Source organism: Cynocephalus volans, chromosome 17 (assembly GCF_027409185.1).
Source record: "Cynocephalus volans isolate mCynVol1 chromosome 17, mCynVol1.pri, whole genome shotgun sequence".
In the NCBI taxonomy this organism is placed as follows: domain Eukaryota; kingdom Metazoa; phylum Chordata; class Mammalia; order Dermoptera; family Cynocephalidae; genus Cynocephalus; species Cynocephalus volans.
In genome coordinates this window covers 39,870,386-39,894,965 of record NC_084476.1, presented here as the reverse complement: position 1 = coordinate 39,894,965, position 24,580 = coordinate 39,870,386, and the positions used below count along the sequence as shown (strand labels likewise).

General features: G+C 34.3%; 1 protein-coding gene across 3 annotated transcripts in view; it reads left to right on the top strand.

Moving 5' to 3' along the window:
* The window catches only part of ZCCHC7 (zinc finger CCHC-type containing 7), a 267,332-nt gene that overhangs the window by 185,024 nt on the left and 57,728 nt on the right, over nt 1-24,580 (top strand). For 2 of the 3 annotated variants that reach the window (XM_063082279.1, XM_063082278.1), the window contains exons 3-5: nt 21,165-21,208; nt 22,629-22,754; nt 23,755-23,925. In XM_063082279.1, the coding sequence (XP_062938349.1) occupies nt 21,165-21,208; nt 22,629-22,754; nt 23,755-23,925 (341 nt within the window). The remainder of the gene's footprint in view (nt 1-21,164; nt 21,209-22,628; nt 22,755-23,754; nt 23,926-24,580) is intronic. The other variant, XM_063082280.1, reaches the window with a different exon arrangement.

The window sequence follows — 24,580 nt, the reverse complement described above, 5'->3', positions numbered from 1 at the left end:
TAAGCAATGATGTTTGGTAAATTTTAAAACATATATGACATATGAGGAGTTTATTTTTTGGTTTTGTTTTTACAGCTTTTTTGCTCTATATAAGTATTCTGGTTTTAGCAGAACACATGTATTAAAAATAAGAGTAAACACAGTGTGAGTTTAAATGGTTAAAAAAAAAATAGACCTTTATATACCTCTGTAGGAGCTTTACTCTGTCAGGGGCAGCTCATGTATTTTGTATTTTTCCTGTTTAACGGAAGCTGCTTTAAATATGAAAAGATGGTATCTTGTGTTGGATTAAACATTCTTAATTCATGTGTATTTAACCTCAGGACTTGTGAGCCTTGTTGAAAAATCCAGCTTTAAACCCTGCCTAGTAGGCCTCAATAGTGCATACTGCATAGGGATTATAAATAGTTATAGTCTTTTTCTGAGGTGGAAGTTAGTATGTATTCCCAGGGGGTCATGAATTGTTTACATTTCTAACAAGTATTTCACATATGTTGCTGATTCATATTCCTTTGTACAAATTTAGGATTTAATTTTTTAAAATTTCTTTTGTTATTTGAAGCTTTTGTTATCAAAAGTTTCTGAAATGTATTCTCTCTAATGTGAATGGGAACTTAAGGAGATTTTGAAAGACACTAGAATTAATACAGAAAATAAACTGGATATCAAGTGATTGATTTTTGTCTGGGACATCTGAAAAAGCAGGTGCCATTTGAGTTGGTTCCTGAGGAAAAAAATAGAAATTTATCTTAGAGATCATGTAGGGGTCAGATTCATGCTCACAAATGAGAAATTGAAGTCTAGAGAAATTAAATGTTTAGTAATTACTCAGTATGTTTTGGAAGAGCCTAGATCTCAATTCATACCTAGTGTTTCTTTGCATAATAAAATGCCTCTCTTTTATCCTGAGATAGCATTTTTAAAATAATTTATTTCTTTCTCATTTTCTTCTGCTGTTTCATGGCTTTTTCTCATCTCTTTTGTTCTTTTCTGTCACTTGTCTTTTCTCCTTCCTTTCTTCTTATTTTTCTGTATTGGTCCTACTGCATATAGTTTATATCATTATAAGTTAGGAGGAGGCTTTCAGGGAGTAGATCTGTCCAAATATTCCATAAGGCCTATAAAGGGCTACATTGTTCTCTTTGGACGTTCTTTTTCTTTTTCTTTCTTTTTTTTTTTTTTTAAAGATGACCGGTAAGGGGATCTTAAACCCTTGACTTGGTGTTGTCAGCACCACGCTCACCCAGTGAGCTAACGGGCCATCCCTATATGGGATCCGAACCCGTGGCCTTGGTGTTATCAGCACCACACTCTCCCGAGTGAGCCACGGGCTGGCCCTGGACGTTATTTTTCAAAAATCAAGATTGTATTTACCCTGCTAGTTGAGCAGTTTATAAATTGATCAAATACTTAACCCACAAAATTTTCAAAGATTGCTTAAAACAATGTACTCTAAATGGATTTAAGGAACTGTACTTGTACTGATTAAACAAACATAAGAGTTTTCTATTTCTGTAGCAATATCATTAGACTACTAATCCAGTAAACATTATCTTAAGATCCTCAAAAAAAATTTAATTAATTAATTAAATACTCATTAGTTGCTGTTTATGTAAATAGAAGTTAAGAGTTAACCAGCGCTATGGGTAGATGCCAATTGACCTTTAAAGAATAAAACAATTGACATATTTTTTTAGAAAACCACCTGGTTCTTCAAAATTCATTTATTAAATAGTATTTGTTGAGTACCAGCTATGTGCCAGACGTCATGCAAGGTGATAGAGGTACAATGGAGAGTAAGATAGAACTGGTTCCTGCCCCCTTGCAACCTAGTGTAATTACGTCATAAAAGTTAATCACAACTAGAAAGTTGGGTTATTTTTTTTATGAAACCTCAGTGAAGTTTCTCTCTAAATATAAATAGAAGACTGACATTGCTCTTCTGATTCCATTATTCTAATCCATATTAGAATATAGTTCTATATTAAAAGTGGAAAATGAAATTTGAAGCTCAACAAGTTGTTTTCACTTTAGTAATTATCATATGCTACATGATAAAAATGATAATATTGTAAAGATGAAACCTAGTAATTTCTTATTAGACAAACCCACAACACTACTAGTAAAATAATTTAGGGAGATGATATAGCATATTGGCTTATTTAGGGAGCTGATATAGCATATAGCGTAAAAGCATGGTTTGGAGGTAAATCTGGGTTTGAACTTCTGGTCTGCCACTGACAAGCTTTGTGGCATTAAATTATTTAAAAATTCATATAAACTTCACCTTTTTTCATCTGTGAAATGAAAGTAATAATACCTGCCTTTATAAGACTGTTGTGAGAATTAAATTAGAAAAATACATAAAATGTTTAACATAGTGCCTGGCACAGAATTTTAGCACTTTTTATGTTCTGTATTTATTTTTATTATTATTATTTTTTTATCTTGATGGTCTTCCTCCAGAAGGGTCTATTAGTGGGTATTTGAAAAGGAACATTCTTTATGTATTATGTATATTTTCTTGAGGGTATTGCACATTAAAATTTATTTCCTCAAAAATCAGGATGAGCATTTGTAAAAAAGTATACTATCAACTGGGGTGGGTTTTATAAAAATTGTCTCCCTTTGAACACAGAGCTTTATGTAATGTTTTCTAATCTCCCATACCTTTTTGTTTGATTTCTGGCAGTCTCCACTTTAAACAAGTAAAAATTATTGTAGGTACATTGGTAAATATTTTATTTTGGATTTAAAGACAGTTCTGTCAGTAATATTCTTACTGGAGCTAAATCAAAACCTGAGTAGCTTACGGGGTTTGTTGTCCATGTAATATCCAAATTCTCCCTCACATACTGAGTCATCTAGTGCCACATTAGAAGGAAGAAGCTTTAAGGTGATAGAGTGCCAAGTTATAGTCGATGAATGTTTTTTTTGTGTTAGACTCCTTAAACAGTTGTCTTTACAGTCAGCCCTCCATATCTGCAAAATTCCTTATCTGTGGGTTCAACCAACCACTGATCAAATATATTGGGGAAAAAAATTAAAAATAACAATACAACAGTAAAAAACAATACAGTAAACAACTGTTTATGTTGTACTTACATTGTATTAGGTATTAAAATTAATCTAGAGATGATTTAAAGTGTACAGGAGGATGTGCATTAGGTTATATGCAAATAATAGGTCACTTTATGTAGGAGACTTGAACATCCAGAATTTGGTATTGGGGGTTGGGGGAAAGGCTTGGCTGAGGGACAGACGACTGGTATTTATTGCCCCCAAATTCTCTCCTTCAATTCTCCTGCTAGTACAATCAGCTTTTTCATCACCACTCTATCCAGACTTCTCCCATCATGGTCACCAGTGACTTTGCTAATAAATTCAAGGGTCAGTTCTAAGCCTTTATCTTACCTGACGTATCAGTGGCATTTACCAATTGCTTACACCTCTTCTTTGATATGTTGTCTTCAGTTGGCTTATGGGGCACTGGCCCTTTCCCCCACCAGGGTTGCTCCTGTCTCACTGATTACTCCTTCTAAATCCTTGTTCCTCTTCTCTTTTTTCTCTACACTCAATCCCTTGGTATTCTCACCCAGTCCTATTCTGAATTCTGTCTCCATGCAAAAACTGGCAAATTTATATTTCCACTTCAGATCTGTTTCCTAAATTTAAGATTCCTATATCAAATATCCTACTCAACATATTCATCTGAATACTGTTCTAATACTCTTGCAAATCCAACTTGTTCTAAACTAAATTCATATTTTCCCCAAAACATGTTCCTCAGAAGCTTTTAGTTGCAGTAACTCTGTACTTTTAGTTGCTTAGGTCAAAAACCTGGGAGTCAGCCTTAACTCTGTTCTTTTACATTTATATTCAATCCTTCAACAAATTTTATTAGCTTTATTTCAGAATATATTCAGAATTCCTCTACTTCTCAGCACATCCATTCCTCAGCCCTGGTCAGAGGTACCCCTAGTTGTGTTAACTGAATTATTGCAGTAGTTTCCTACCTTGTCTCATTGCTTCTATACTTGTCCTCCCCACCCATACTTTACTCTCAGCAAAGTGAGTTTTTAAATTGTAAATCAGATCGTATCACTCTTCTGCTCAGAACTCTACAAATGGCTTCCCATTTCACTCAGAGTCAAAACCAAAATCCTTATATTGGTTGAGTATCCCTTTTCCAGAATGATTGGGACCAGAGTGTTCTGGATTTCAGATTTTGTCAGATTTTAGAATTATTTGCATTAGTGGTTGATCATCCCAAGTCTGGAAATTCTAAATGTTCCAGTGAGCATTTCCTTTGAGCATCATGTTGGCATTCAAAAAGTTTTGGATTTTGGACCATTTCAGATTTTCAGATTTGGGATGCTCAACCTGTAAAGTAATGTAACCTGTAATGTAACCTACAAGGTCCTTCATAAACTGTTACCCTTGTTCCTCTTTGGCTTCACCTCCCCCTCATTCCCTCTACTCTAGGCACACTGGCCTCTCTGCTTTAACTTAAACTTATCAGGAATATTCCTTTCTTAATAACTTTGCTTTGGCTGCTCCTGCTGCCTGGAATTCTCATACCCCAAAAGTGCACGGCTAATTTGCTCCTTTAAGTTTTTGCTTAAATGTCAATGAAGTCTCCTCTGTCCCTATGTAAAATTGTAACTCATACCCAACAGTCCCAGTTTCCATTACCTTGCCCTACTTTTTCTTTTTTTCCAAAGCACTTATGATTCTTTAATATATATCATTTACTTATTTTGTTTTTTATCCTTTCTCCAACTAAAATTTAGGTTCTATAAGGGCAGCAATCTCTGTTTTGTTCACAGTATATCCCAAGCACCTACAGTGATGCCTGGAACATGGTAGTAGCTCAGTAAATATTTGTCGAATTAATAAATGAATAGTAAGAATTGGGATAATGACGTTTACTTTAACCCCATCATTTGTTTACTGAATTATTGCAGTATACCATCAGGTTCATAGAACCAAATTTTTGTTTGAATTTCTTTTCTGAGCATTTCCATTCATAAGAATTGATATTAAATTACTGTTATTCTTTCTTAAAGATCTTCCAAAGAACAGAGAAAAAAATTTACTTTTCTTAATAGACTAAAACTCATTCTATCTCAGAATTACTGTATAGGTTCATTGTACCCTTTTATAAATCTAAGATACATCATGGAAAACTGGTTGATCTTATTTTTGCCATATCAAAACATTCTACTGTTTCATTATCCTAAGAATAATTTTATCATTACTTACCCATTATTCCCAATTGTGCTTAAAAAAAGCCTAAACTAATAAGAAAACAGGAGAATGATGAAATTGCCTAGAAGGGTGATGCAGTAGTGAAATAAGTCATCAGTTTGCATCATCCTTTGGTTCTCTTATTGTGTTGCCCAAAGTGTTGCATTATCTTTCAAGAATATATAAAAGAAATCTAGAGACAGCACCTTTATAATCTTTTTGAGCTTTCATTGGACAAAGTTGAGAATTCAGAGTATTTTCCTCCCAAAATGGCAAATAGAAAATTGACAAAAGATGTTTTCACAGTTATCAGATGAATCAAAATATGAATACAAAGAGACTGGTAGCAATACCTCGACCCTAATGATGTAATGAACTTGATATTTTAAGTAATTCTCAGACTGCATATTTCAAAGGATATGGTAGATGAATTTTCTAAAACTTAACTGATGAGTGAACAATACATTTCTAAGTACAAAAAGGAAATGGAATATTCTTAACTAATGAGTCATTCAGCAGAAAGTTCTTCATCACACAATATTTATGACAAAAATCTAGACCATCCTGCTTTGAGAAAGGACCTGTCACTGTATTCCTTCATATTTTATGATATTTGTATACCAAAATTTACTTGATATAGTTTGTATCAAGTGGACAAATACTGAAGACAGGTGATATATTCTGTAAGCAATTATAAATGTGAACCTGGACATATTTGATCTAAGGTCTGGAGAGAGATTTGAAGCAAATCTGATCCAAAAATGACAGTAAAAGCAAATTGTTTTGGAGTGACTTATTTCACCAAGGAAAGAGTGAAGACAGAAGCAGACATTGGAGAAAAAAGATAAGAATATCAAGAAGGAGCCAAGGAAATATTGAAAGAAATAGAAGGATGACTGAAAGAAATAGAAGGATGACTGAAAGAATATAGCTGCCAGATTGCTAGCTATCAGCAGGTACATGGCGACTTCGCCTTTAAATCTTCTCCAGAAACTTTTTAAAAAGTAGCATCTTGATAAGATTTAAATGTGTTTTATTTGTGCTTGTCATTTTACAAATACTTCAAATATACATATGGTACATTTTCTTTTTTGCCTTTGGAGGGGTGGTAAAAGTGGGGAACAGGCATCAAAGTAGATATCTATAAAAAAAGAAGAAACAACTCCCATAATCCCACTTTATTGACTCTTTTTTGTTGATAATTTTTCCTTTTCTGATCTTGTTGCTTAGTGTGATTTGAGGGTCTTTTTTTTTTCTAAATAAATATTTCTTAACCAGGTGGTTTATTGACTAAACCCTGGGGACAGAGGGAATGGGGGATATGAGATAATTGTGTATGTGTTTATTGTGTGTCTGGAGATAGACAAAGGCCTTTATATGACTGATAACTTTGCAAGAGCTCTGTATAACCCTGTGCTAAACACCTGTATTTATTTCCTCTTTCTTCTTCCTCCTCTATCTCTAAAAAAAGAAAAGTCAAATCCCCATTTATCTTTTACACACATTTCAAAAACATAAATTGTTTCTGGTAAATTTAATATGATTTAAAATAAGATGAATATTTTAATACTTACTAATTTTTCTATTTAAATTTGTTTTATTTAAATTACTGCCTGTTACACAGTACAAAATTTTAATGACTAAAACAGTTTTGTGACCTTCGTTATAATGAAAAAGTATAAATACGAGAAAACCAAGACAGAAAAAAAGAGCAGTTTGAGAAGAATGCGAGTGAATAAAGTGGCTTAACCCTCAGGGGATTTGAATGTGGCATTTGTGTGTATTTCAAAAGTTTCCGTTGAAATAACAGATGCTGCTGATGAAGTTGGGAATAGTAACTTCATTTGTGGCTGGTTCGGTCGCTTATTAGAAGTGAGAGATTTCCAAGTGGAAATCTGGTATAGTAGAATTAGACTCAGGAAAGGATATGACATAAATATCTGGCAGCTTTGTCTTTGTGATCTTTAATCCATAAATGCTGGTTTGGTACAGGCATGATTATCTGTAAATGTGCAATTATCTTATATTTCAAGTGAATCCTGTGTCAGCCACAGTATTACTATTCAGTAATAGTGGTTTTATTTTAAAGTTCTTTTTAGTTTTTTAGAATTGCAGGTTTTTTCCCTAGCCATAGAAAACTGTCTTATTGAATTTTTACTATACGAGGGTATTCCAAAAGTTCATGGAAAGATTCATATTATCTTTTAATTCTATTTTTCATACAACAGCAGTCCATTAAATTATCTATTGGCTTTTGTTGCCCTGATTTAGAACAGTGCTTATTCACACAAGTGTGCATATGAATGTTTCCTTTTTTAACTTTTTTCCTTTTTCTAATTTTTATTTTCTAGTGTTATTCAAAGTATGCAAGATATTGTGCTGATAACTGGATAGATATCAAACCAGATTTGGTCTCATCCATAGGCAGCCTTGGTATAGAGAGGGAAATAAAATATTTATTAATATACCCCTTAATACAAGGTTTGGAAGTGCTCGGTAGCCTAAGAGATACAGATAAGGTGCTTTTTAGACTCTGACTGAGGGAGAAAACACCAGAGGGAAATCAAAGGAAATGGAAATGTTATTTAATTAATTTATTTAGTAAGCATGAGTACCTATGATAACTAAGCAGTCATCCTTTGGTATTTGGAAGTTACAAAGATAGAAATGACAGAGTTAAAGACCAGTATGTTAGAAAGTTTTGAGTGATCATCTTTGCTTTTGAATGGGTACCAGGTAAGACTTCAGTGGAGGTGATTTGGGGAACTTGAAGGCCAAGTGCCAGGTCCAGGTAGATGAGTTTTGGGGGTGCATTCAGGTGTTCCAGAGAATGCATGTAGAGGCATAGCTACAGAGAGCAGCAGGACATTGGAGGAATTATTAGGCATAACTGGAGCATTGGGACCAGAAAGATGAAGCAAGAGAAATAGGTAAGGGCCAAATCATGGAAGGCATTGTATGGCATAGAAAGGATTTTGATATTTATCCTGTGGGTAGTGAGAGACTATTCAGGGTAGAATATATTCACATTTCTGTTTTAGATATATTACTCCATTAACAGTGGAATGGAAAGCAGTTTGTGATAATAGAGATAGAAGTTATTTTAATAATCTGGGTGAGAAATTAAGTGGCCCTGGGCAAAACTAATGACATTGAGGCTATTTTGGACAGAGAATTTATAGGGTTTAGTGAATAATTATATGAAGATGAGAGGGAAGTGTTGAGGTTTCTAATCTGGAAAACAGACTATGATGCAAGTTATTGAGATAGAAGATACAAGGAGGAGAAAGAAGAGGGTTTTTGTTTGTATGTTTTTAAGAGAGAAACACAAGGAATGGGAAGACACTATTGGATCATGGAAATAACATGAGCAAAAGTGCACAGATTGAAAAACACTAGGAGGGTTAATTACAGAAAGGACCTTTCAGTCTAAAATATTAGTAACATAAGAGAAGTATATAGAAAGAGAATGTGGGCAATAATTTTTATGCTATTATCTTTATGCTATAAGTGCCCAAATTATGTAACCTGAAGTTATCTGGTAGGAGGTTATTCACAACCTTTTCCACTTTTATCTTTATGTTTTCTTAACCATTTCACTGTGTTTTGCAGTAGCAAAAGAATGCCATCTCATATTAGTCAGAGTTTTGGCTTTATAATTCATGTGAGACAATAAATACTGAGAAAGCATAAAGTTTTGGTTACTTAGAGTTTGCGGGTTGTCTCTTTTTTTTCCAATCCCTAACTGTAAGATCACAGTGTAGAGTGTGCAGACTCACATTTAAAAAAAAATTTTTTTTTAAAAGATGACCGGTAAGGGGATCTTAACCCTTGACTTGGTGTTGTCAGCACAACGCTCTCCCAAGTGAGCTAACCGGCCATCCCTATATAGGGATCCAAACCCATGGCCTTGGTGTTATTAACACCACACTCTCCCAAGTGAGCCACAGGCTGGCCCTCAGACTCAGATTATTTGGGGAGGGAACAGTTGCTAAAGGACTTACACACTTAGTTTTGGAATGTACCTTAATGTAAGGAAGCCTGTTTCAGTGATATAGTCATCATAAATTAATTGCTCATTGGTAGAATTCAGTATTTCTTGTTAAATAGCTCACTTTCCCAAATAATGGTGGACTTTGTCCTTTTTAAAAACTCGATATTAATTAAATCATCCTCCTATTTTTAAAAATTCAGTTAGTTATTTGCTTAACATAATAATGCTTTTTAATTTCTTTAGCCCTAAAATACCACATAGTACTCTACTACATGGTAAATTCCTTGAGGGCAAGCACCATGTCTAAGTCATCTTTTTGTCTCCAACAGTGTCTTTTACATGAGAGATAACCCAACAAATATTTGTTGAAAATTAACTTGATACTACATGAAATGAAAACATTTTTTCTCTTTGAGGAAAGCTACATTTATATTCTTAAATAACTAATAATGGTAAAGTTACCACTGATTTGCTGAATTTAAATTCAAGTCCATTGTATGCAAATACATAGCTTTTGGTGAAATTTAATGAGTTTTACAATTTTAGATGTTACAGATTAGGATATCTAGAAAATGTAAGGCATCTGTGGCTTCCCTGTAAGAAGGAGCTATATGAATATTAGGTTCAGGAAAAGAGTATTAGTCCCTGGGACCTGCACTGCAAATAACCAACTGGGATATGCTGAACTAAGTCCCTCTGTAATCCTTGAAGACCTTTGGAAATACATTTTACTGGCTCCTGCTCTCTGTCAAATTATCCCAAAAGGTAACGATAACCAGTTCTGTAACTATCTATGGCTGCTCTCTCAGCAAAGGAATGATCTTCAACTATTCCAACACATCAGAATATAGACAGACTAAGTATAACTGAAGCATGGGGTGAACTAGCTTTTGCCCCTCGGAAATCTAGCCCAAACTCTTCCCCAGATTCTTTGAAAACTGAATGCACTTATATCAGTAAATAGCTAGACCAGCACTACATTTCAAAGAAAGTACAAATTGCCCTTTTTTGCCCAATAGTGGAAAGCACACACATAAAAAAGCAAACATTTGTGTAGCCATAATGTACAGGGCTGTTCTAAGGATAAAATGTATCTTTAAAGAAATATATAGACCTCGAATCACTATAAATATATAAGATGTTTATCATAATTATCATGTAATAATTGTGTGTGTGTGTGTGTGTGTAGGAAAGATAGCAGAATAGTTCCACAAATTGAGGAGGGAGGGGGAGTATAAAAAAATAGTCTTTAAGGTTATGGGTTCACTTTTGTTTTGGGTTTACTTTTTTTATGGTATATTATTTTCAACTCTTATTTTCAATCTTTATGTATTTTTGTATTCATTGAGTAAACATTTTATTAAAGAAATATTTATTGAGGTATACAGGAAATGCACAAAACCTTACATGTATAGTTTAATGGAATTTTCTCAAAGTGAGCACACTCATATCACCAGCACCCACTCATAAAAGAGAACGTGACCAGCACCCCAGTTTCCCTCTTCAGGTCCCTGTTCAGAAATAGTCAGCATTTATAATTTTTAATGATTGATAACACAAAACAGAGAAATAACTTACAGAAAGTGAAAAGGATGTGCTGAAAGAGTACCACTTCAACTATATGATTTCATGCTAAAGTAACATGTGGTTACATTAAAAAATAATATATTCCGTAAGAAAACGGAAAAAATAATACATTCTTTGTGTGAATTCTACATAGAGATGGATTTTTGAGTTATAACTCCAGGAAAAGAAATTGCAAAGAGGAAGACCTCTTGATTTGATAATATACAAAATAAAAACTTCCTTACATAAAAAACTCACTAGGAGATAAAGAACTTACTGAAAACAATATCAAGATAAAAAAGAGAAAGATATATCTTTAATATAAAAGTTCAATAAAACATCCCCATAGGTAATGAGCACATGACATGAACAAACAATAAGAGCAATAAATTGGTTAACAGACACAGGAAAATAGGTCCCTCATCAATAATCAAAGAAATTAAAACTAAAGGAAGGAGATATCATTTTGGCTGTCATAATAGATACAATTAAGGGGAAAATGTAAACATCAAAATCTTAGAGGATGCAGACAAAGGTCACTCTCATTTGGGCATTTTGGCAACATGGATAAAGACTTCTAAAAATGTTCTACTTAGACATTCTACTTCTGAAAATCTTAAAGGTAACAGAAAATGGTTTCTTTTCAGAGACTTTCATTGCATCATTATTTGTAATAGTGAAAGCTTAGAAATTGGGTTAACTTTTTTTTTCTGGTGGCTGGCCAGTGAAAGAATCCAAACCCTTTGACCTTGGTGTTATAACCTACTGAGCTAACCAGCCAGCTCACTTTTTTGTTTCAAAGCTATGTTTTTTGTTTTGTGGGTTTTGGGGGTTTTTTTTGGCAGCATGCTGGTAGGGGGGATCTGAACTCTTGACCTTAGTGTTGTAACACTGCACTCTAACCAACTGAGCTAACTGGCCAGCCCTTAAAGAAGTTAGGACTTTTAAAACGAGAGAGGATATAGAATATTTCTTATTTGGAAGAATAGATTTAATATTAATGGAACCTTCATATATGTTACTGGCCAAAAGCTTCTTGTAAGTAATAATATTTTTAACTCTCAGTATTCTTTATATATAAAAAAGCCTATGAAAATTACTACTAAAGGTATTATCACACCCTTTATTCCAACCAAACAGTATTTGCTATATCCTTTTTCTTTCTCTATTATGTTGCTTATGCCTTTCCTTCTTTTTAACGTCTTCCTTCATCTCCACCCTTTATTTTTTTTTTTAAATTTTATTTTGTCGATATACATTGTGGCTGATTATTGCTCCCCATCACCAAAACCTCCCTCCCTTCTCCCTCCCCCCCTCCCCCTCAACAATGTCCTTTCTGTTTGCTTGTCGTATCAACTTCAAGTAATTGTGGTTGTTATATCTTCTTCCCCACCCCCCCGGTTTTGTGTGTGTGTGTGTGTGTGTGTGTGTGTGTGTGTGTGTGAGTGAATTTATATATTAATTTTTAGCTCCCACCAATAAGTGAGAACATGTGGTATTTCTCTTTCTGTGCCTGACTTGTTTCACTTAATATAATTCTCTCGAGGTCCATCCATGTTGTTGCAAATGGCAGTATTTCATTCGTTTTTATAGCTGAGTAGTATTCCATTGTGTAGATGTACCACATTTTCCGTATCCACTCATCTGATGATGGACATTTGGGCTGGTTCCAACTCTTGGCTATTGTAAAGAGTGCTGCGATGAACATTGGGGAACAGGTATACCTTCGACTTGATGATTTCCATTCCTCTGGGTATATTCCCAACAGTGGGATAGCTGGGTCGTATGGTAGATCTATCTGCAATTGTTTGAGGAACCTCCATACCATTTTCCATAGAGGCTGCACCATTTTTCAGTCCCACCAACAATGTATGAGAGTTCCTTTTTCTCCGCAACCTCGCCAGCATTTATCATTCAGAGTCTTTTGGATTTTAGCCATCCTAACTGGGGTTAGGTGGTATCTCAGTGTGGTTTTGATTTGTATTTCCTGGATGCTGAGTGATGTTGAGCATTTTTTCATATGTCTGTTGGCCATTTGTATATCTTCCTTAGAGAAATGCCTGCTTAGCTCTTTTGCCCATTTTTTAATTGGGTTGCTTCTTTTCTTCTTGTAAAGTTGTTTGAGTTCCTTGTATATTCTGGATATTAATCCTTTGTCAGATGTATATTTTGCAAATATTTTCTCCCACTCTGTTGGTTGTCTTTTCACTCTGTTAATTGTTTCTTTTGCTGTGCAGAAGCTTTTTAGTTTGATATAATCCCATTTGTTTATTTTTCCTTTGGTTGCCCGTGCTTTTGGGGTCGTGTTCATGAAGTCTGTGCCCAGTCCTATTTCCTGAAGTGTTTCTCCTATGTTTTCTTTAAGAAGTTTTATTGTTTCAGGGTGTATATTTAAATTCTTAATCCATTTTGAGTTGATTTTAGTATACGGTGAGAGGTATGGATCTAGTTTCATTTTCCTGCATATGGATATCCAGTTATCCCAGCACCATTTGCTGAAGAGGCAGTCCCTTCCCCAGTGAATAGGCTTGGTGCCTTTGTCAAAGATCAGATGGCAGTAAGTGTGTGGGTTGATTTGTGGATTCTCTATTCTATTCCATTGGTCAGTGTGTCTGTTTTTATGCCAGTACCATACTGTTTTGGTTATTATAGCTTTGTAGTATAGCTTAAAGTCAGGTAGTGTTATGCCTCCCGCTTTATTTTTTTTGCTCAGCATTGCTTTGGCTATGTGTGGTCTTTTATTGTTCCCTATAAATGACTGGATAGTTTTTTCCATTTCTGAGAAAAATGTCTTTGGAATTTTGATGGGGATTGCATTGAATTTGTATATCACTTTGGGTAGTATGGACATTTTCACTATGTTGATTCTTCCAATCCAAGAGCATGGAATATCTTTCCATCTTCTTGTATCCTCTCTAATTTCTCTCAGCAGTGGTTTGTAGTTCTCATTATAGAGATTTTTCACCTCCTTGGTTAACTCAATTCCTAAGTATTTTATTCTTTTGGTGGCTATTGTAAATGGGCAGGCTTTCTTGATTTCTCGTTCTGCATGTTCACTATTGGAGAAAAGAAATGCTACTGATTTTTGTGTGTTGATTTTGTATCCTGCTACTGTGCTGAAATCATTTATCAATTCCAACAGTTTTTTTGTAGAGGTTTTAGGCTGTTCGATATATAGGATCATGTCATCTGCAAACAGGGACAGTTTGACTTCATCTTTTCCAATCTGGATGCCCTTTATTTCCTTCTCTTCTCTGATTGCTCTGGCTAGTACTTCCAACACTATGTTGAATAGGAGTGGTGAGAGTGGGCATCCTTGTCTAGTTCCTGTTCTTAAAGGAAAAGCTTTCAGCTTTTCCCCATTCAGGATGATATTGGCAGTGGGTTTGGCATATATGGCTTTAATTATGTTGAGATACTTTCCCTCTATACCTAACATATAGAGGGTCTTTGTCAAGAATGAGTGCTGAACTTTATCAAATGCTTTTTCAGCATCTATAGAGATGATCATATGGTCCTTGTGTTTGAGTTTATTAATATGGTGTATCACATTTATTGATTTGCGTATGTTGAACCAACCTTGCATCCCTGGGATGAATCCCACTTGATCGTGATGAATAATTTTTCGTATGTGTTGCTGTATTCTGTTTGCTCGTATTTTAGTGAGGATTTTTGCATCTATATTCATCAAGGATATCGGCCTGTAGTTTTCTTTTTTGGTTATATCTTTACCTGGTTTTGGTATCAGGATGATGTTTGCTTCATAGAATGAGTTTGGGAGATTTGCGTCCATTTCAATCTTTTGGAATAGTTTGTAAAGAATCGGTGTCAATTCCTCTTTGAATGTTTGGTAAAATTCTGCTGTGAATCCATCTGGTCCTGGGCTTTTCTTTGTTGGGAGCCTTCTGATAACAGCTTCAATCTCCTTTCTACGTCTTCATGGTTCAGTTTTGGGAGCTTGTGTGTGTCCAGAAATTTATCCATTTCCTCCAGATTTTCAAATTTGTTGGCGTATAGTTGTTTATAGTAGTCTCGAATGATTCCTTGTATTTCAGATGAATCAGTTGTAATATCGCCTTTTTCATTTCTAATTTTCGTTATTTGAGTCTTCTCTCTTCTTTTTTTTGTTAGCCATGCTAATGGTTTGTCAATTTTATTTATCTTTTCAAAAAACCAACTTTTTGATTCGTTGATCTTTTGAATTGTTTTTTGGTTTTCAATTTCATTTAGTTCTGCTCTGATCTTAATGATTTCATCTCCACCCTTTAAAATGCTGTCCAAGATTTCTAATTCCAGCCATATTGGACTTGCTCTCCTGACAAAAGATGATGAAATTAGCACATAAGGGCTTTAAAACAACTATTATAAATATACACAGAGATCTAAAGGGAAAGATTAATAAGAGAAATGGAAGCTATGAAAAAGAACCAAATGGAACTTCTAGAGCTGAAATATACAATATTTGAAATGAAAAGATGAAATGAAAATTTTACTAGGTGGGCTTAACTACAGATTCGTTAGAAAATTTTCAGACATTGGATGACAAACAGTGCAGGACCACAATTCATGAGAGAATGGAAACAAATGAGGTGAGCCTTACAATAAACCCAGCTTTCTGCCAAGACAGTTTCTGCGTCATGGTGCCAAGAGAGGCAACCCAAGCAGAGTATGATGGTCTCACTGAGATGACAAGACAGAAATCAGAGTTCAGAGAGGCCAAGGAGGCTGTAATTTGTGGGACAGAATACAGGAGAAGAGGAAGCTGCAGAGGGAAATTGCTCCGGAAATCCACAGAGGGGTACCCTTGAATACCGAGGGTACTGAGTACCTGCCTGTACATGCATTCATTGAAACTCCGCTAGGCCTGTGCAAAAAACTACTAGCTGTAAGCTGAACGATTCCCAGAACTTACATGAGTTCTTACTAGCCAGAGTGGAGAGAGAATGTAGAACACCTAAGGCATTCAATGGAGGCCCTAGAAGGTGCATCTTCATAGTAGTGCTAAATTAGCCCTAGAGTAAAGGCTACTCTGGACCTACCCTAACAGACCTTTTGAAAAAGTCCCAAAGGGTCGGGCTGATCTGGAAGTTACCTAACTGCTTATTTAAGCAGAGTCAGATACTTAAACATTAAGAAAACAAAATCCACACGCTCAACAGTGTAACATTTACAGTGACCAACAACCCCCCAAAATTACTGGACATTTAAAGATGCAAGAAAATGTGACTCATAACAAGGAGAAAGATCAGTCAAATGATACAAACCTAAAAATGACAGAGATGATAAAATTAGTAGACAAGGACTTTAAGACATGTTATAAATATACATTGAGATTTAAAGGAAAATATAATAAGAGAAATGGAAGATATAAAAATGAGCCAAATGGAACTTCTAGAGCTGAAATTTAAAATATTTGAGATGAAAAATTTACTGGATAGGCTTGTAAATTAGGCAAATTAAAGGAAAAGAATAAGAATTATGACCAACTTTATGCCAATAATTTCAACAATTTAGAATAGATAAATTCTTTAAAAGTCAAAAATTACCAAAATTGGCCCAAGAAGAAATAGGAAACCTGAATGACACCATATTTACTAAAGTAATAGAATTACTATTTTAAAACCTTCCTGCAAAATTCCTGGCCTACAAGGAAAACTCTAGCCTAGGTGACTTCACTGGTGAATTTTATCAGATATTTAAGGACAAAATAACACCACATCTACACAAATCCTTCCCAGTCCTTCTCAACTCTTCTGAAACAAGTTTTACCCCAATAACAAAAACACAAAGACACTGTAAAAAAGAAAACTATAAATCAATATTGCTCATGAACACAGATGTAAAATTCTTAATAAAATATTTAGCAAATTGAACTCTGCAATGTATTAAAAAATAATAATACATCCTAACCAAGTAGGGTTAGTCCTAGAATACAGGTTGGTTTAACATTTGAAAATGAATCACTCTAATTCACCATATTAACAGAATAAAAGAGAAAAGAAAAAGCATGGGACCATCTCAATTGAGGCAGAAAAGGCATTTGATAAAATTCAACATCTGTTCATATTAAAAACTCAGCAAACTAGAATAGAAAGAAATTTTCTCAACCTGCTATGAAAAATCCACAGCAAATATTTTACTCAATTGCAAAAGACTGAATATAGTTTTTTACATAAAATTGGGAACCAGCCAAAGATTATCTGCTGTTACCACTTATATTCAGTATCATGCTGGAGGTCCTATATAATACAGCGAGGTAAGAAAAAGAAATAAAAGACATATAAATTAGGAAGGAGGAAGTAAAATTGTCCTTATTTATGGGTAATATAATCGTGTATATAGAAAATTTGTGGGAGTATACAAAGAAGCTTCTAAAACTAAGTAAATTTAGCAGATTTGCAGGGTGCAAAGTGAGTAAGTAAAAATCAATTGTATTTCTATAAACTTGTAACTAAAAATTGAAAAAACATTGCTGAGAAAAATTGGACCAAAATAAATGAAGAGATCCATCATGTTCATGTATTGGGAGACTCAGTATTGTTTAAAACATTTTAAAATTTACACAGAAAATCAAAAGGGCCTAGACTAGCCAACGCATCTTAATAAGAAAGAACAAAAAAGTTGGAAGCCTTATATGTACATGATTTCAAGATTTTTTAAATAAAGCTTTAGTAATCAAGATGGTAATAGACATATAATTCAGTGGGGCACAATAGAACTTCCATAAATTGACCCATCTGTATATGGTCAATTGCTTTTCAACAGTTGCTAAAGTAGTTCAATGAAGAAAGGATAATCTTTTCAAACAAATGTCGCGGGAACAACTGGATAGCCATATGGGGAAAAAATAGGTAATAGACCTAAACATAAACATAAAAAGCTTAAATCTATAGAATTTCTAGAGGAAAACAGGAAATATTTGTAACTTTGCACAGGTAGATTTCTTTGGGCACAGGAAACAAACTAAGAGAAAAAAGTTGTCAAATTTGACAATTAAAATTTAAAACTTTTGCTCTAGTAACACTTTAAAAATAAATGAAAAGGCAAGTTACAACTAGGAGAAAATATTTGCAAATCACATATCTGATAAAAGACTTGTATTCGGAATTTATAAAGAACTCTTAGAATTCAATAAGAAGACAACCCAACAAAAAAAGAAAAAGAAACAACTGATTTTAAAAATAGGTAACAAATTTGAACAGTTTTTGAGAGAAGATGTATGAATGGCAAATAAATACATGAATGAAAAGATGTTCAATATTATTAGTCATCAGAGAATTTTTGCCCATTAAAATTATGATGCGATACTACACACCTATTCTAAGACTAAATTTAAAAGATTGACAATTCTAGGTGTTGGTGAAATTTTGGAATTGCTGTATAGGAATGTAAAATGACAAAACTACTTTGGAAAATAGTTTGCCAGTTTCTTACAAAGGTAAAGGTAAAGATATACTTACTATATGTGGCAGTTCTATTCCTAGTTATATTTCCAAGGGAAATGAGAAACTTATGTCAATTTTTTTAAAAAAAGATTTTTTTACTACATTTATTGTGCTTTTTTATTTATAATTGTCCAGAACTGAAAACCACCTAAATGTTCATTAGCAGATGAATAGCTCAATAAATTATGTCCATACAATGGAATACTGCTCAGCAATAAAAAAAAGAACAAACTACTACTACCCTACAATATAGATGAATCTCAAAAATATTCAGAGTGAAAGAAGCCAGACACAAAATGGTACATAATATACGATTCCATTTATTTGAGATCTTAGAACAAGCAAAGTGAATGTTATTGTGACAGAAAGCAAATCAGTGATTGTCTGGAGTGGGGAACTGCAAACGTGCACAAAGTAACATTTTGGAATGTTAGTGTAGTGGCTACACAGGTGCATACATTTGTCAAAATGCGTCATACTTTATTTTTTACTTGGATACATTTTATGATATGTAAATTATACCTCAGTAGTTTCCTTCATGGCCTAGCCTTGTGTGCCTTTTTTCCTCTCTCCCTTAAATTGAGATATTATCTGTTCTTCTAAATTTACCATAATATTTGTTCTGTCTTCTTTTACTCCTTACTTCTCCTTTTATTTGTATCCTTGTTGTCTTCTACTAGGCTATAAGCTCTTACTCTTCCTTGTTTACCCTCCAGCACCTTGCTCATTATGATCTTTCAGTAAATGTTTGTTAAACTGAGTTGGTTTAATGCAAAGAAAGAATTATCAGCTATTGCTCTGATCACAATTAAGTGATGAATGTATTTGACCCCAGTAAATGTATTGAAAGAAAATTAGATAGAATCATAGGAACTTAGTGCTAGAACGTACTATGGATGCTATTTAATTCAACCCAGTTATTATACAGAACCAGAGAGGTTAAGTAGCCTGCCAAACACCACATGGCAAGTTAAAGGCAGAGTTGAGACTAGAAGCCAGCTTTCTGTCACCCAGAATTTAACAAAGTGGAGAATTGGCTGCCTGTGGAAGTTCTAATGAGTTGCCCTAGACAAGGCTTCCATTGAATTGGGATTTGGAGTTTAGACAAGAACAGGATAGGAAAAAGAGTAAGGGCAGGAGTCAACTGTCATTACCAGGGTCAAACCAAAACTGAAACTTTAGAACCTTGGGGTAGTGCCAACAGTTGGCTTATATGTTACTCATGATGTCTTTGCTTCATTTATCACTTGAGAAGTACGGATTTCATCTATAACTAAAACCTATTTTGTATACTTATTGATGAATTTCCTATGGTAAGGATGTATGATAAATTTTTAAGGAGTTGTTATGATATAACCTAGAATATTGTTCCACAGAAATATTAAAACAATCTAAACGGAGTCAATCTCTCTCTCTCTCCCAAACCTTCCTTTTTCATTCTTCTCTGTTCATGCATAAATTTATTGGAGGTTGGGGAGTGGTCACAATTGCTGTTTGGCATTTCATTGGTTTTGCATTTAATTTTTAAGAACAATATTAATTCAGTTTTATAATTACTGTGATTACAAGTGGTCATTTTGAATTTTAACATTGGAATACAAAAGGCAGCTTTGAAAGTTATAGCAAAGCATGCTGCTTATATGCATCCTTTGAATGAAAGAATAATAGTGTGTATGGTGATGATGAAGGAATAGAAGCTGCTGCTATTTAATGTATTCTCCACTCTCAGTATATGGATGCAGCCTCCAAATTTTACAAAGAAAATTATTATCAGCACAGCATCTCTGCCTTCCTACGGATTGGTCGTTTTGTAACAAAGTCTCATTGTTTTCTTAGTAAAAGTATTTTAAAATATATCTCTAGACACTTACTCCTGGTAGGCCTGGGAAAACGTACATTACTTCATGTCTCTTCAAAATTCCTTTCAAAGCATTGAGTTAAGCTCGATTTGTGTTTTTGAGATAGGAAAATAGTAAGGTGGGAGGAAGGAAGAAATCTTAACTTTGCTTTAGGGGGAGAAAAAAATCTTTCAGTCCTTCGTTGGCACTTTAGATTCTGCATTAGTCATAGTTCCCTTCCTCTTTGGCCATGGGTAGACCAAAGGAAAAGTAGCCATTTGCAGTTTTGTAAAGGGACAGTGCAGAGAAGAAAATGGCTGATACAGAAAAATGTAGGGGTTTTTTTTCCCCCTCTAGGTTTTTACAGTTGTATTTTTAGGTTAATCAGTGGTTTCTGGATATTTGACCTCCTTTATTTTTTTTTCTTTATTTTACTATTTTTGATGTTATAAATCACACTGCTAAGTTCCTAACCATAATAGTGAGATAATATTCAAAGTCCGATTTTTAAAAATTTATAATGAAAGTCACCTAGAATGGAAAGCTAGTGGGTACAGTTAATACTGATGGTGGGAGGAAAAACTTTTCCTCTGCTGACTTCAGTCTAAATCAGGGGCCTGTGAGTTAACTGACAATGCATAGATTAACTGGAGAAAAGATAAGGTTTATTCACACTTACGCAAGTATTCAGTAATGAGTAAGTAGCTGGAGGGTTTAGAGAGTTATAAAGGTAAAGGGGGAGTTTATATTTTTATATAGTTTGATGCTTTTCAAAGTATTTTCACATATTTCATTTGATCCTCACAGGACTTTTTAGGCAGACAGGGCAAGTACTATTATCCCCATTTCACAGGTAAGGAAACTGAGGCTCAGAGAGGTTAAGCATTTATTCAGAGCCATACAACAAATAACAGAGCTAAGATAAGAGTTTAAGGTATTCAGATTTCTCATTATGCCTTTGGGGTCCAATTTGAGTAGTAACAATCTGTTGTCAGTCTATGAATAATCTGTTGTCAATCTATGAGTGCTTTAAAGATGCCATGGTTGAATAACATTTTATTTGTTTTGTAGGAGAAGATGGTGTAAACTGGTTCATCAATGATAAAGACATTGAGGTAAAATCAAATTGTTTTTGAAATTCTGAATAACAAGTTAATTTTCTTTGATTTTTAGTTTCCTGTTATTTCATTATAACTTTTGGAAAATTAATAAGCTTAGTTTAAGTAGCAATAGTCCAACTGGCTTATAAGAAAAGATTTGATTTTAATATGTGGGTTATTTAGCTGCTCAGAAACTTGTTTCAGCTTTGATTTTTGTCAGTCAGTGAATAGCCATAATGATTTAGTCTTCTTTCCCTTTCTGTTTGTTCTCTGCCATGGTGAGTCCTTTCAGCCCATATAGCCTAATACTACTAAAGATTGGCACCAGAAATAACTGCTTCTTCAGTGTAGGGAAATGGTTAGTCTATATTTAGGATGTGGAAGGTGTTTGTCTTTGTCAGTTATTAGCCTTAATTGTGGCAGGTGCTAAAAAAGAGAGACTAATTCTATAACTTGGTAGAACTTTTAAGAGATAACTAGATCGTATCCAATTTATGGCCTACTTGGCCAATTCAGCAGAATAACAAGGAAGATGAAAGCTTTTTCAAAAGTGGAATTCTACCAAACAAGATAAAAGCATGATTAGGATTTACATATTTCTCTTTAGATATTTCATATGCTATGCTTTGCTCATATTCTCTTGCAAGATAATAAATTTTGGCTAGAATATGGGAAAGCCAGAATTGGTCACTGTAGTCAGAATGAATCATAAAAAGACACTAGTGGAAGGAAATTACCTCATTCCCTTTTAGAAATTATAATCCAGTCTTGTAGGGAGTAATCTTGTGCTGTTCAAAAGAAGGGATGTAGTTGGTAGCTATGTAGTTTTATAATTTTATAAAAGACAAAATCATAAAAACACCATCCACTGACTAAAAATTCAAGCAGGCCTCTTATTCAGAAAAATATGGTATATATTCAGATATAAAAATTAGCAATGGCTTTGACCGTGAGTACTATCAGAATATCTAAATTATGCATCAGTGCCCCTGCTTGATCTGAACTATAAATAGAGAAAGATACAAAAGAAAGGGAATCATATGTAAAATGGTAAAGGAATGGGCAAGAGGGGCAGACAAAATGGAATAGTTATCTTTATGGCACCTCCTTTTATGTTTTTCTGCCTCTTTTTAAGAAAACAAGAGAGATCATGAAGTTCCCTGTTGCTAGGTTCTAAATTAAACAGATGTATATAACTGTTAATTCTCTTGCCCTGTCAAGATAATGGGACTGATTTGATGTTTCTTTACTCACTGATGGTTGTCTTTAGAAAGAAGTGCATGGGGGCTGGCTAGTTAGCTCAGTTAGTTAGAGAATGGTGGTCAAGGGTTTGGATCTCCATACCAGCCAGCTGCCCCAAAAAAAGCAGAGTAGACGGGTTTTATTAAACGAAGTAAAACGACTTTTTTTAATTCTTGATTTTTTTACCCCTTAGGCTCAGATAGGTAATAACAGATCATCTGGAAAATGGACCCGCCGATACTATTCAGTCAACAAAAACGTTACCTGTAGAAATTGTGACAGATGTGGCCATTTGTCAAAAAACTGCCCCTTACCACAAGTACGTGAAATATATACTACTTTTTTCCAGATTGTTAAAATCAAAATCATAGGGTTGAAACCCTATTACCTTAGAATTCAAATCTTTTTGTAGTCTGTGTGTTAAATTTCATGTAGCTCACAGCCTAGTGTAGGGGAAAGAACAATAAATGTAGAGTCAGAAAAACCTGGAATCAATTTCAACTTCCCATTACTTGTTGTATGACCTTGGTCAAATTGTTTAACCCTCTGTGCCTCTGTTTTCTTGTCTATAAAATGAGAAGATTGAATCAGATGATTCCTGAGACCCCTTTCACTTCTAAACCTTCTATTTTATGAGACAGCTGTTTCATTGTTTGAAAATTATAATTTTAGGAATTTATAAATGTTTATTGATGTAGATTATGTTAAGCACGTATATCAATCTTTGGAACACAGAACTAAAGTTCCTAGACACTCTCTGAAACATAATAAGCTTTCAACAAACATTCCTTCCATTACTCACTCTCTCTTCTGAATGACTGTCTTTCAAATAGTTGAGACAGCCCTCATGTTTCCTCTTTGTTTTTGCTTTTCCAGACAAAACAACCTCTTCTGTATTTGTTCCTCCTATGACTTAGCTTCCAGATATCCTCATCATCCTACTCTCCTCTCTTAGACACCTTCTACTTCGTCAATACAGAAAGTTCATGGAAAGATCCCTATTATCTTTTAATTCCATTTTTCCATGAACTTCTTGAAGTAACTTAGTATTTCTATAAGACGAGGCATAAGAAATAATGCTAGCTGACAGTACAGGCAGACTAAGCCTTTTTGGCAACTATAGTATACAGATAGCTTGTGTTAATGCTCTAAGTTCAGACATTTTGTTTGGTTTTGTAAGTATGCTCAAGATTGGACCTTCACTGGAGTTTCAAATTAGAAATAATTTTATGGGATTATATAGAAAAAGAAATATTAATCTTCTGCTATTTGAGACTAAAGTGTTTTGCTAAGGAGATTTCTGTTTGTCTGCTATATAGAAAGTTCGCCCTTGCTGCCTTTGCTCCGAGAGAGGACACCTCCAGTATTCCTGTCCAGCTAGCTTTTGCTTGGACTGTTTTTTGCCTGTGTCTTCTAATCACAGATGTCTTGCAAGATTTTTCTGGAGAAAACGATGTGACCGATGTGGTATGATAGGCCACTGTGCTGACGTGAGTATCCTGCCTGTAATAACTAAGTTGTCAGGCTTTAGGGGCAATGTGCCAGTATGTAACTACCAGTCAGCCTACCTAAAGGAATGTCTACTCTGCACCATATGGACTGATAGTCATGTCCCTTTGGCCACTGAACATATGAAGTAGTGCTCTAAATCTTAGGGTTAGGATCCCACTAAATAGTTCATCAGGAGGCAGCATCAACAAATACTTTAGGCAATGCTAACCCCTTTACTTGACGTGCTTGCCGAGTAAATGTTGAAGTTAAGGATGTATGTAATAAATAACATAAGTTGTATGTACATATTCATACATATTTAAATGAAAATATATACACACTTGGCAGTTGTATGCAAGTGTCTATGGTTCAGTGCTGCTTATTGATGGTTCTTGCTGTTATAATCATCTTAGGCAAGAAGGACAGTCCACCTAATGTTTTAAATATCTTGTCTTATTTACTCTTTCTTTAGATTAAAAAAAAAAAACAGAAGTAATTTGGAGGATATTTTAGTTACTTGCAGCACATTAAAAATGTTATTTTGGACATTGTATCATATTGTAAATGTATGTAGTATTGTAGTGGCAATTTTATAGAATAGAAGGGCTGGTCAAGTAAGTAGACACAGCTTTGACTTGGAATATTTAGTTTTCT